The sequence below is a fragment of the Sus scrofa genome, chromosome 8, assembly GCF_054392235.1.
Source record: "Sus scrofa isolate SSC_HxYL_T2T_F1_AM1 chromosome 8, Sscrofa_HxYL_maternal_Yorkshire_Landrace_v2.0, whole genome shotgun sequence".
Taxonomy (NCBI): Eukaryota; Metazoa; Chordata; class Mammalia; order Artiodactyla; family Suidae; genus Sus; species Sus scrofa.
In genome coordinates this window covers 142,270,374-142,285,000 of record NC_139390.1, presented here as the reverse complement: position 1 = coordinate 142,285,000, position 14,627 = coordinate 142,270,374, and the positions used below count along the sequence as shown (strand labels likewise).

At 42.3% G+C, this 14,627-nt stretch overlaps 1 protein-coding gene across 7 annotated transcripts in view; it reads right to left on the bottom strand.

The window, feature by feature from the left end:
* Positions 1–14,433, bottom strand: part of HNRNPD (heterogeneous nuclear ribonucleoprotein D) — an 18,095-nt gene extending 3,662 nt beyond the window's left edge. For 4 of the 7 annotated variants that reach the window (XR_014813509.1, XR_014813511.1, XM_021101882.2 and 1 more), the window contains exons 1-3: positions 13,896–14,433; positions 2,012–2,180; positions 1,247–1,408 (exon numbers count right to left, since the gene is read on the bottom strand). Coding sequence is in view for 3 of the 7 variants with exons in the window: in XM_021101882.2 (XP_020957541.1) it covers positions 1,247–1,408; positions 2,012–2,180; positions 13,896–14,128 (564 nt within the window). In the remaining 4 variants the exon portion in view is untranslated. Of the gene's footprint in view, positions 1–1,246; positions 1,409–2,011; positions 2,181–12,030; positions 12,088–13,895 lie in introns of all 7 variants that reach the window. The other 3 variants (XR_014813508.1, XR_014813510.1, XM_021101880.2) reach the window with 1 other exon arrangement.
* Between the last annotated feature and the right edge of the window lie 194 nt (positions 14,434–14,627).

Here is a 14,627-nt window from a genome sequence, read left to right as displayed (position 1 = left end):
AAGATTTGGCCCTCAAACTCTATTCTGCTGTGTCTCTCTTCCTGTTTATTCTAACCTCTACAAATATTTTCAAATTAGAATAGGCATTCCACCTAAAGTCTTTAAACCAACCTGTAGAAAAAAAAGCTTCACAGATACTGACATTTGCTACCTAATTCAAGGGTCACAAATTCAAATGCCCACCAAGCACAAGCAGAAGGAAACAGTCAATGTGGTTTTTTTTGTCTTTTCTAGGGCCGCTCCCTCGGCATGTGGAAATTCCCAGGCGAGGCGTCAAATCGGAGCTGTAGCTGCCGGCCTACGCCATAGACACGGCAACTCGGGATCCCAGCCGCGTCTGCAACCTACACCCCAGCTCACGGCAACGCCGGGTCCTTAACCCACTGAGCAAGGGCAGGGATCGAACCCGCAACCTCATCGTTCCTAGTCAGATTCATTAACCACTGAGCCATGACGGGAACTCCAGAAACAATTCTTTTAAAAAAAGAGACTAAAATGACAGTATTCAAGGGGAAATGGGGCAGAGTAAAGATCCCTGAAACCTGGAGAAGAGAGGAAGGTCGGTGGACTCATCTCAAGACGGCTGTTGCCACTAAGAAGGCAGCTGCAATGCTGCTTTTGTTCTCACAAATGTTTAAGAAAAGCTGGATATCCTCCAGATTCTTGTGGGAAAACATCTCAATTCCTAAATACTAACAACAAAATACACTCCACATTCTGTTTGAATCAAACCAAGGATATATATCTGGGGCCACAGGCCGTTCCTCTTCTTAGATTTAAATCCCGGAGTCATAAAAAGAATCCCACCATCTCAGTCTACGATGAGCCTTGTAAGATTTGCACATGTGCATGTGCTTCGGTTGAGAAGGCACTACCCTCTCTTCTTAGTTCCTTTCTTTCCTGTTCTCAACCAAACCGTTCATTCTTCTACATCTCAATTAATCTTATCTAGACCTCCTCCTCTTTTTTAATTTCTTCAACTAATCCAGAACTCCAAGAATGTCTCCTGCATCTCCGCATATCCTGTGCCCAGTGATGCTATGCAGAAAACAGTTCCTCAATAAACTAAGAAATGCAGCCTTTAAAGACCCGATCCTAAAGTATTTATACTATCCTGTTTCCAAACAAATCACGTCATCTGTCCAAAATCCAAAACAACTTTGGAAAACTCTGTGAAAAGCCCTTAATGTGACTGTAATATTCACACTAATTTTGACAAAAACTGGGTCAAAATATTATCACATACCTCACCAAAACCACCAAAGTACTCCCTTATTTTCTCTTCAGGTGTATCTGGAGAAAGGCCACCAACAAAAATTTTTTTAACAGGCTCTTTTGTTTTCATGGCTTTGGCCCTTTTAGGATCAATCACCTTCCCATTCAACTTATGTTCTTTCTGATCCATGACCTAAGGAAATTGAAGTTTTTCATTTTAAAGATGTATACCTTAAGTTCAGAGATTATTAACTTACTTGCAAATAATTATAGTTAAATAAATACAGCTAGTACCAGGCATACGCTGACTGGCTCACAATCAAACAGTCAAATTGTGGTGATATGACATCAGCTAATGCATACTAGTTTAAACCTGAAGGTCAGTATGAATGAGAAGGGATAATCACTTACTAGAAAACCATCATGCCTTCACCTGTCAGCAATGTAAGCATGACTGCTACTTCCCTTTAAGACTAAAAGGTAAAAGGATTTGGTCAAAAGTTTCTTGCCTAGCAAACTCCAAAATGTGTGAACTTGTCAGAGCACATTCTTCTAATTAGGCATCTTTTAAACCTCAGTATTTTTAAAATTAATTTTAACTTAGTAGAGCCTGGCACACAAAATATTCAGTAAACAATTCTTCCATCTGACTCTCCCTTCATAAAACATACTGGCGAGAGCTGTCCTCTCTTCCTTGTAAAACTGCAGAAGGGGAAATCACAAGTAACGGGCAGATTAACTGTATCAAGCTCTTCACGTACTGTACATGAACTGATGAGAAGACGTGGCACTCTACCTTATCTACACTCTCCGATTCTTTAAATAGCACAAAGCCAAACCCCCTTGATCGCCCTGTGATAGGATCTAACTTCAGAGTGCAGTCTACGACTTCACCAAATTTGGAGAAGTAGTCCTTCAGATCTTTCTTTGTAGTGTCCCAGCTAAGGCCTCCTATAAACATTTTCCTGTAAAGACAAAAAGCAGTATTAAAATGCTAAATTTTTAAAAAAACTTTGCCTTAAGTATACACATCAATAATACCTTTTCCAAACTGCACCAGTTTACTGGGCAGTGTATTAAAATGTCATTCTTCCTACATGACCACATATCAAGAACACCCTATTCCAGTTTTGGAAAGTTCATCACCACTGCACCTGCATATTTACAAAATAGTGAGCAAGTGGCAGATTAGGTCCTTTGACTTGCCAACAAGATAAATGTATCCCCCAATAAAAACAGTGTATATTTAAGTCTTTCTTAAATTAAAGCAAGTTAAATACTGTTAACAACAAAATACAGAATTTCAGCTTCAGACTTTTCTTCCAGATCTTCATTAAACTTATAAAAAGGCTATGCAGTCTCCATTAAGCACAGCAACCTGCATGTGTCTATGCTGAAGCTCCTTTTTTAAACAGTTCTCCCACTAACAAAACTCTTAGCACATCGGGAAAACGTGGTTTACAACTTAATTGTGAGACTCGGAATTTTCCATTGTATGTGCTAAGAATTCTTAGTAAAGACAAAAGTAATCACATAAGCAATTTAATGAACAAAAAGAATTATCCATTGAAGCAAAATCCACTAATTAACCTAGATGACTTATTTACAGTAGAACCTCAGTTAACCAGCATAAAATATTTGAACCTTTAAAATGCTGAGCGATAGGTGGTAAGCAGAAACCACCAAAACAGTTTAAGATCAAAAATGCATGTGCCTCCAAAAATATTTACGGTGAAATCTTATTTTTACTACAGCAAAAGGCCATAAAGCTCAAATCTGGCAGCTGTGTGACTCCCTTTTACATCTGCCCCTTTACCCACCCCCACAAAAGAGTTGACAGGTACCTCCTACCGTTTAAAGAGACAGGACTGGAGATTGTTATTTTAAGGGTAAACTGTCAGAATTTGCTATGTGAGAATTTCACGAGAATACAATCACACTTGGTCAACGACTTCTACCTTTATCACTGCAGTGGAAGGGCTAAGGGCGGCCATGGGATGTGGTGCTCAGGTCCAGCTCCGGAAAGAACTTCAAGCGGGAACATCTCCATCTTGTGGGCTTTTAAGGATACTGCCACTAAAGCCAATTCTGGCACCAAGAGGTCAAATCTATGCCTAGAGTGAGATCTTGCTTCTGGCTTAACCTAAAGATGCCAGATTAACTGAGGTGTTACTGATCCTACCATTTTATCACAGAATTGCTCTTACTTCTCATGATAAAGTTAACGCAAAAGAAGTCTTACGTTAGGCATAAAGTGTGCTTCCCTCCTCAGTGAAGTACCTATCTTCTAGAGCTGGACGGACTATCTATGTGCTTAACATTCAGGACTTCTAGTAAAATTTCCATGCTTTGGAGTTCCCGCCATGGCGCAGTGGTTGGCAAATCCAACTAGGAACCATGAGATTGCGGGTTCGATCCCTGCCCTTGCTCAGTGGGTTAAGGATCCGGCGTTGCCATGAGCTGTGGTGTAGGTGCAGATGCAGCTCGGATCCCGAGTTGCTGTGGTTCTGGCGTAGGCCGGCGGCTACAGCTCCGATTGGACCCCTAGCCTGAGAACCTCCATATGCCGCGGGAGCGGCCCAAGAAATGGCAGAAAGACAAAAAAATAAAAAAAAACTTTTTAATTTCCATGCTTCAAATTAAAGTAACTTTTATTAACACTTTCTGTATTTTATAATCAAATTGAGTGTATAACAAAACACCGAAAATGTTGTATAGGTATTTTTAATGTTTATTGTCAGTTCCATGGGGGAAAAGTTGAGGTGTTTTCAATTACAATTTCTGTCACATGTAGTGAAATAATATCCAAGTTACAAGCACAGTATTTTTAACCTAAAGATCCCGGGCACTTCCTTCATCAAGTACATTACTCTTTCAAAGTGAAGAGGACATTGTTCATTTTAAAGATGAGAAAGAAAAATGACGACAAAGCAATGACCTCTTGATCAGATATTCATGGAAAGTTCTAGAACAGAAACTTCAATTAAATTGAAATTTATTAAATTACCACTTCTATGATTATAGAAATTTTCCATTAATGATTTAACAATCTAAAATTACTTCAACCCGAAGAGAATAACAAAAGCCTTATTTTAAAAAGCTCCAACTTTCTGAAAGGCAAAAAAAATTGTGTGTCTGGTCTGTTCCTCAGATATGAAACAGAACTGGTTTAGTTCACCAATGTTCATATATTGGGTTGTATCTTCATTTTAAAACTAACAAACAGTTGCAAAGGAATAAGTTGATTGTAACACCAAGAATGAGGCATGTTCCATTATTCAAAGCCCCAAACTTTTTTTCAACACTGGGAGTCAGTTTTCTTAAATATTTAGATAAGCACACTAATCCGCCAACTAGCCCCTTCTGTATTCTCTAAAGAAACATTCCAGGTTTTACGTAATTCTTAGTGAAGGAACTGTTAAATGCGCCAACCTTAAGAGTTAAAAGGTCACTGCAGAGGTTATCCTTCCTACACCGACAATCAAATCCCACTTACTCAAAGTTTTAAATGTTCTAGCCAACTATAATGTATACATATTCCATAGAACAATTACGGTTTCTCAAAAAATTAGAGCAAAACTATGTCAGAGAATTTCAGCTATCCAGCACCTTTAGAGAAGAGGAGCCGAACATCCGCCTTCCTTAAACACTGCCTATCTTCCCTCACCTCCCTCCAAGTGCTTAACCTTCCGGTACTTAGAATAAAATTCTGAATTTTCAACAGCCTATCACACACTCTTCTGTCTTCTTAACAAGTACGATAACCATGGCTGACCACTCTATGGGCCACTCACCACACTGTGCTACCACAGCGGGTCCGCAGGGTCTTCTCAAGCTAGAGAACTACTTAACACCGAAGTGTATCTTATTTCTTAGCGACTCTGACAGGCTCATGTTCATTTTGTTTGTCAGGTTAAACAGCCTTTGCTGTTAAATGCTTCCCCCTTCCATTCGGCAGGAAGGTGCCTGGGACTCAAACTTTTCAAATTTGGGGTAAAGTAAAAGACGGCCTCTGAGCAAAAGCCTAACTGGCTTTTCTTTTCTTTTTTCTTTTTTTTTTTTTTTGAGACAAATGCATTAAATCTGGCAGCCCCAAAGCACTTTTTCTTCTGCTCTAATAAGGAATGGTGCTGCACAGCTGATAACCGGACAGGCAGGGATACTATGAACTGCATCCATTCCATTTTTACTAAAGGAACACATAAAATCCACCCCAATTTCATTCAGTAGGGACACCAAGACATAAACGTGTAACACAAAAGAAAATGTCTTGGGAGTTCCTGCTGCGGCTCAGCGGGTTATGAACCCAGCCAGTATCCATGAGGATGCAGGTTTGATCCATGGCCTCGCTCAGTGGGTTAAAGGATCTGATGCTGCCATGAGCCGCGGCATAGGCCAGCAACTGCAGCTCCGATTCCACCCCTAGCCTGGCCACTCCTATATGCTGCAGGTGTGACCCTTAAAAAAAAGTCTGTTATCTTAATTCCGTATACATGAGAACTTATTTGAGCCTCTCTAAACACCAGCATTAGCATTCTGACGTGCTAGCCCTCAAATTATGAGCTGATATATAAGACGACAGCAATTTCAAAGTTCCCATGTGGCTCATCAGGTTAAGGATCCAGCATTGTCACTGCAGGGGCTCAGGTCATTGCTGCAGCATGAGTTCGTTCCCTGGCCCAGGAACTTCTGCAAGCTGTGGGTGCAGACAAAAAAAAAAAAAGATGATACCAATTTAAACTTCGAATATTTTATATTACTGTATCTCACTTAATGCACAATACCTATTGTCCATCCAGATTACCTTTGCTGCCTTGAATACAAAGACTTTCAGGTAGCTTCCACCCTGCAGAGATATGCAGACACTTTACAATGAAGTAGAGCTAGAACTTTAGAAAAATCTTGAGCAGCCAAGTTAAAACGATTTGGTTAAGTAGTAAAAATGGGCTCCTAATACTGCAACCCAAGTCTAAAATTTAATCCTCACTTGTAAATCAATCAATAATTTCAATTAAAGATTTCACTTACAGTATCGACCAAGTTTCTTAATCCTACCTATAGTTATTCAGCACCCCAAGGCAATACAATACTCAGTTTAAAACACCTACTGGCCAAATGAAATATCCTTGCCTTTACAGATTATTGAGACTACACCATACTATAATATTACATGACTAGCATAAAGGTGTATAGCTCAGTGCAGCTAACTTTATAAATGAGAATTTAGGCTGCTTTGTGGGACATTCTCTTCTAGAGAAAGTAAACGTAGAGGCAGTAAGCCAAAATACCTGGGGTTTATAAATCCTTCCTCTAGAACTTACTAAGAGCTTACCTCATACATCGGCAGTAAAGATTTAAATGGTACAGAACACAGTCCGACACACTTTTTAAGTGCTCAATAAAAACTACTTGTTTGTTTTGCTTTTTAGGCCCATACCTGTGGCATATGAAGTTCCCGGGCTAGGGGTGGAAGTGGAGCTGCAGCTGCTGGCCTACACCACAGCCATGGCAACTCCAGATGTGAACCACATCTGCGACCAACACCACAGCTCACAAAACCGTGGATCCTCAACCCACTGAGCGAGGCTAGCGATCGACCAGCATCCTCATGGATACTAGTTGGGTTTGTTAACCGCTGGGCCACAATGGGAATGCCAAAAGTAATTTTGCTTCATCTGCATGGGCTGAATGCAGCTTCCAATATTAAGGGAGAAAAGCTAGAATGAGTTTTAGATCAGTGGATCCTAGGATTATTTTTCATGCTAAAGACTCTAACCCAGAAAATTTGAACATCCCATGTAAAAAACATAGAGACTGGACATTAGGCTAAGACTCTTAAATAAAACCTAGTTCCAAAATCATACTGATGACCTGGTCTGGAGTCTACAGACGGAGTAATTTCAAAGTATCAAAGCCAATACGGATGAGGCAGTGCCGGCTGATACAAGAACTACCGAGATCACTAGTCTTAACACCCCCAAGTCAACATGAAGTATTTTTTATTTAAAAAAAAAGATGCTTCTAACAAATCTTCACTGTGAAACACCTTACTCAAGGTAAAATGATAAACGCTGTTACGTTTTTTTCACCAATTTTGTAAAAGTATTCCGAAACTTTTCAAAACTTCCCAACAACTCATGATCTTCTATATGTGGCTTCATAACAAATTCTGACAGTTTAAAAACATAACAGAAAGTCAATCTGATACACATAAGTACGTAACATAACCGGCCAATCACTGTCACCTTTCAGAGGAGTGTTACTCAAGAATACCACTAACCCTCACGTCAACGAATTTCTGGCATTTTATCATTATGATTATTCTTTTAAAATCCTGAAATGTAAGTATAACGAAATCTCACCAAGAGATAAGAAAGGAGTATTTTTCCTTAAAATTATTTACTTTAAAATTAGGTCAGTAATTACGTAAAATGGCAAGGAGGGGTTTATGTTTTGCAAGTAGATACTATCACATGGTGTCTTTTTAGAATCTGTATAAAAAACACCTTTGGAAACAGCCTGATAAACTTTTCAGTAAGAGTAATTCCTCTAATACATTAATTTCATTTCTTCATACTCTGAATTAACCTAATGACTAAAAAAGCTGAGTTGAACCATAACTAATAGATTAAACATGATAGTTTTTGAACAAACTGTCAATGTTCAACCCCAATTCTTCCCTTGTCTTCATTTCATTTCCACACAGGAATGACATCTTCTATTTTCACATTAACATGAAGGTAAACTCTCATCTACCTAGAGGTTAAGGAATGAGGTTTCCTTAACCTAGAGGTTAAGGTTCTGGTTAACTGAGATTACTACACACTCATAATTCTGTCAAGTTTTCTATTAGAAATCAATTTAAATCCCAACACTAAACTCAGAAAAAAATTTTGATGGAAATTTGGAATCTTGCAGTGCTTTAAAATAACACTACTTTCTAACAATAGTAAGAGAAAAATTGCAGAAGATTCATTCCACAACACTGTCTGTTGGTTGCTCTCTGAGTATATTGGCTGATAGTTCTTTCATCTATCTTTCTTAGAAGGCTTGGGGGGGTAGGGAGACAGGCACTGGATTTCCTGGCTGTTTGGGCTTTGTGGCAGTTTCAAGTCTAAATAAATAAGCAGGAGCTTAAAGAACATGACCCAATACTTAAAACGATCACCTTGATTATTGGCCAAACGCTGCCAGTAATATGAGTCTCCCCACTCCACCCCCAGCAGTCTTAAATGTCTACCTCCAATGTACAATATAATACTCCAGAAAACTAAAACGTGCTTACCTTTACTCCACAGGAGTAAACCACTGGCAGTATCAACTATTAAGGCACGGGATAAATACACCCAAGCTATGAAAGCAGGCTATGTAGTCAATCTTCCTGCGACGAGCATTGCTTCCAACACATAGATCAGCAAACCAAGTAACAAACATATTATATTACCTGAGACCACACTGTTGGAAGTGAAGTAAACAGAAACAGATCCCACGCTTCGAGCATCCAGTTCAGAGCCCTACCTACTAAAACGTTGAAGCAAAACTAATGTCAAAGAAAACTTCAACAGAAGTTGTTTCACTCCATTTGTGACATCTGCACACACTCGAGATGCACAGCTTTAATTGGAATAGAAAAAAAGTTGTCACTCTACTCCTTTTTCAGTGTTTTCAAGTGGGGCATATATTACTTAAAGGCTAAAACTAATCATCCTCCATGTTGGCCATAAATCACACACAACATAAATTCAAAACTTTCTTTTATTAGGGCACCCTTACAGATGACAGAATACCCAGGCAATGTTAAAAAAAAAAAAAAATACACAGCAAGGATACACGAAACGTATAGAAGGGCCACAAATGTATTTCTCTCAAAAAAAAAAAACAGCACTGAAAAACTTCAATGATATTCTTCAATTCCAAACTCAAAAGGTCAGTTGATTTTTAGACTCTTTCATGACAGATAAGGATTTGAAATGAACAGAATTTAGCATTCCTCCCTTATGTGCTCATCATCTCCCGATCTGGGGGCATCCATTTCTACAATCCCCCCACCACCACCGCCCGCTTTTCAGGGCCACACCCTCAGCATGCGGAGTTCCCCAGGCTAGGGATTGAATTGGAGCTACGGCTAGTGGCCTACGCCACAGCAACACAGGATCCAAGCCGCGTCTGCAACCTACGCCACAGCTCACAGCCCTGCTGGATCCTTAACACACTGAGGGAGGCCAGGGATTGAACCCACAACCTCATGATTCCTAGTCGGATTCATTTCCGCTGTGCAACAACGGGAACTCCCCGTTTCTACAATTTTTAACCCTGGCAACTTGTCAAAAGTTTCAAAGAATACTAAAATTCAGACCCATCTACTCTACTCAAGGTCTCTAGAATAAATCCAACTTACTAAATCAAAGGCCAGTAAATTAGGCATGAGACTGCCTTATCTAAAAGTAATTGTTTTACAAAGCAAACAATGCTTAAAATTTCCCCAAAGCACTAGGGTATAGATTATAATCACATATTTAAAACAAAAATGTGTTCTGCAGAGCTATTTCTTAAAAGTTAGACAGAAGACATGCTATAGCACAATTAACTCACGAAATTCTCAAACAGGAAGAATCACACTTGAGTTTATACACTACTGTTACAGGACCACATGAATCATCCTATTATTAGAAAAGCACTGCTGTACTTTGGCTAATAAACGAATGAGACTATTCTGCTTCTGGCCTAATCCACTGCAGGCAAGTCCATGCACCTACCTTGTAAAACTGCCTGTCTGAAAACCAACACAATATTCCCCACTGATCATGAGAGTTTAAAAACTCTGCCTCCAGGGAGCTTTCTACATGGCAGGCATTATTTTGCCAGACACTACGTCATTTTAAAGTACCTACCCTAAAAGAATTGTTGCCCTATAGAGGACATAATGAGTCCACAACAAAAGGGGGAATCCCTGTGCAACTGCTTTTAAGTCAAAACTAGAGATGTTAAAGTTGGAAAGATTATAACGACATGAACCCAGGAAGGCATTCTACTCAAAGGTCCATAATAAATTGTGGAAAACCTTTGCTCCCGACTAAAGGTATAAGAGGCATGTGCATGTGTCTGCAAAATAGCTGTCTATTCTTATATTAAAACCTGTCCACAACAAACTCATTTTTTAAGTATTAGAATGAAATTGTAATTACTCCAGTATTAAGTTAGAATAGTAAAAAGCGCACACAGAAACGTGTTTTAAGTAGTTAAATTTAAATGATCTTATATCTAGTAACCAGACTTAACCTCATCACTGACTATTATGAAACTTCTGCCCAATTTCCCTCTGTCATACTGAGAAGACAGTATGACAGACAGGGCGACAAGTGCACAGACACCAAAAAATTAAAGTTCTTAAGGTTTTTTCGTTCAAAAAGGAAAAGAATATCTGTAAAGGATTAAGTCTGACTAACTGGGCAGTAATTTTTCAAAATCAAATACCAGACTTTAAAAATAAAAACATTACTCGCTAAATTCACACTCACTTAAAATGAGCTTCATAATCTAAAATGTTCACTAATATTTAATTGTCCCATTTTTCCTAAAAGATCACTCAAAAAACTTGTAAAGTTACAGTCTCAGATAGCACAGCATATGTAATTATAACAGTCAAAACAGAAACCTTCAAACCTAAGCTTACGGTTCTTTCAAACTACTAAAAATAACTGCTTATCTAAGATTTGAAACATATAATCAACAGTAAAGTTTAGTTTGCCACTATTACTTACAAGGGAAATTCAACTATCACAGTGCCAAATAAAATAATATCTATCAAAAAACTTTTATTCTGCATGTTAAACTATAGCCCCAGGTTTTTGTTCGTTCTCTTTTGCCTACTGTTTCCACTCTGCTTTATCTCCAATATAAAACCAGACAGATTTCGGTGAAAGAATATAACAAGAGTTAAATGTTATCCCAACTGGGCTCTTAAAACACAACGGAGTTTGTACAGACATGAGTCAACTATGTGCAAGTTACTGGCCCTCTCAACTGGAGTAGTTGTGGATACAAACTCCTGGAAAAACTCAAATATAATCCTAAAGACAGAAATACTGACATTTAGGAAAAGAGAAAGGGAGAGATAAAAAGAATACTCAATCTGCCAGCCTTCCAAAAAGCCATGCAATTGTGAATACATGTCAACCAACCAACTGTAATTAACATTCCAGCCAAATCACACTAAAAATTTAAAAATCTGATTTAAGCTGTAGTGGAAAGTCACATCAGTGTGCCTCTAACAGTACATAACGCAATTTTTATTAAAAGTTCTATTTACAAATATGGTTGGTGATAAAAACTTCAGTTCTGCATACATATACACAACACTACTTTAAAAATTGGTTTGCTGTTGACATCTCCAGAATATTTCAGTATAACATGCAAGACATTTTAAACACACAACACAGTATCAAATAACCTTCACATATAGCATTAAACTTAGAATTACAACAAAAATTTGTCTCAAGAAAATCAAATTTAATAGTAATATTTTTTCTTGCCCAAATATAAAAAGTATCAGTACTAACTATATTAAGCTTTAATTGGCCAAACCACAATTACATGCATTACCACAGATCAAAATCCACGTAATGGCATCAATTTTGCCCAAAGATCACACATGATGCCTAAAAAGGTTTTATATCCCAGGTACAAAATATCCTACTATACTATTTAAGTCTAGAATTTCCTGGGGATCAATGGGCAACTAACCAATACACAGCCTCTGCATGTTATGACTACTGAAAACCTTTATAATACAGAAATAAAATTTAAAAGTTTTACCATTCTTCCCGCTGTGCCGTCGCTGCTTCAGTGTGTCGTGGGGAGGAGTTTGAATGGCTAGGGAATTAACAACCGGTACAGCAACCAATCAAAATTCTAGTTTTAGTTTTTGACATTGTTAGGGTTAAAAACTTTAATTCATTTACACTTCAGTTCAATAGTAGATAACTACAAAGGGAGCTGCTTTCAGATTTGAAAACTCAGAACTAACAGAAAACCTGCCCCAAACAGCAAATTATACAATTAATCATTTTGGTGCCTCTGTCCAAAGAACAGAATTCAGAAAACAAAACCCAAAATGTTAAAGGCTTAAGTTTCAAATATTTAACATAATCCCTTTCTTAAATTAAGCTATACATGATTCAGGAGAAGCTAAGGGAAAAAAGCTCGTTTCCCATCCCATCTGCACTCTCCCAAAGCCAGCACAATCGGCAAAACAGCCTGACAAGAGTCTGCTTAGGCTGAGATTATTAAATCCTACATTCCAAAGGGCTTCTCTCCCCCTCCTCCAACTCTTACGCTCTTTCCCAATAAAGGAAATATTTAAATGGTTAAAGCGACATTACTTTTGCCTTCCACCAACACCTTTCTCCTTGGTACCGTGGAAAAAATTTCACACACACACATCCAATTACAAAAGGTAATGGAAGTGTTGACCCGAGATCAGCAATCAGTAACGGGAATGAAAAGAAAACCCAACCAAGAGCCTAGATTCAGTCCCTCCTGCTAACCCTGTGTTATGCTCCCGGCTCCCAAATGCTGCGTTCTGATAAATACTATGCAGCTTCAAATAATGTATGCTTCGCATTCCAATTGGGAGAAGCAAAGTTACTGTTTAATATGCAAAAAAAAAAAAAAAAGGCCATGGCACAATACAGGATTTGTTCATTATGAAAAAAGGATGGCGGGCCTCCTTTAACTTAAGTGGGTTAAGAGAGCGGGAAAGAGAGCACCAGGAGAGACCAAAGAAAAGGACCCTGCGCACGGGGTGGGTTGTGAAAAACGGAAACTACACAGAAAAAATGAGGCAAGAGTACAACCTACGAACAGCTGGGGACTCCAAGAGCGGAGGGCGCGGAAAAGGTGCGCGGGAGAGTTCGCTCGGCGGGATGGGGGAGGGCAGCCGGCCGGCGGGAGCCGGAACGGCTCGAGCCCCGGGCAGGCCCCGCCGCCGGGCAACTTAAGGAAAGCCGGCGGAGCGGAACGGCCGCAGCCGCGGGCGCCCTCCACCAGGCCCGGGGGTCCGGCGGCCGCAGCGCAGGGGCCGCGGGGCGAGCCGCCGCGCCAGCCGGTGCGGAGGGAACGCGGAGGCCGCGGAGGAACTCGCGCCCGCGACTCAGAGGCGCTCGGCCTGAAGCCGAGAGGGAGGAGCGCCGCCGGACAGCCTACACGCTCCCCGAAGCGTGTGTTGATAAATACTCGCCGTCCCGGGAGGCCGGGGTGAGGGCAACCCCATAAGCCTGAGTCGCCCGGGCATAAAGGCTTTTGTGTCCGCCGGCGCCGTCCTGCCCGGGACTTCAGAAAACGGGGACGCGAGAAGACAGCGGCAGCGGAAAAAAGGTAACCCCTCGGCGGGCGGGAAAAAATCCCGGCGGCTCCGCCAGTGGGAGGAGACCCGAGGCGAGGGAGGGGAGGAGGGCGGGCCGGGAGCGGCATGGTGACGGCTAAAGGTGGAAACGTGTGGGATGGGGGAGGGGGCGGCCCGCGGGCAGGGGCAGGGGACGCGGGCCCGGGAGTCCGGCGCGGAGAGGGGCGCGCGGGGCGCCGAGGCTGCGCGCGGGCCGGGCGGGAACGAGGCCTAATGGCGGGGCACGGGGAGGGGGAGGGGAGCTGGGCCTGACTATCCCGGGCCGCCCCTTACTCACCCTTCGTCCTCCTCGTTCTTACTGGCGTCGATCTTCGCCCCCTCCGACTCGGCGCTGCCCCCTTCCGTGCCAGCAGCCGCGGTTCCGCCCCCGGTCCCGGCTCCGCTTCCCGCCGCCGCCGCTGCCCCCGGCGCCGCCGCCACCATGGCTCCCTCCTGCTCGCCCGCCGAGCCGCCTACCGCCGCCGTCGCCGCCGCCGCCGCCCCGTCCCCGCCGAACTGCTCCTCCGACATAGCGCTACCGCCGCCGCCGCCGCCGAGACGACACCCGCCGCCGCCGCGAGCCGAAACTAGCAGCAAAGTAATCCCCGCCGCCGCCGCGCGCCCGCTCCGCCGCGCGAGGCACACAACAAGACAGAGACGGCGCGCGCGGCTGCACAGGCTCCTGCGCCTCTCCCTGGCCTGCCCCCCTCGCCTCCCACTCTCGCGCGGCGCGCACGCCCGCTCTCGCCCGCTGCACTAAAAAAGAATAAGACACAGCGGCGGCCCCTCTCGCCTCCTCCTCGCTTTAATGGCGCCGCCGCGGACCACCTAAAATGGCCGACGGAAGAACGGCGCGTCCCGGTCACGTGACGCGCGAGCGCGCCCTTTGCACCCCCGCCCCCCCGCCAGTTTTTCCCCTTCCTCCTCGGTCCCGCCCGCGCGCCGCCTTTCATACCTTCTCCGCACGCGCCGCGCCGCTCTGCGTGGGGCCTTTAAAAGGAACCGGAAGTGGCGTCCGCCGGGAGAGCCG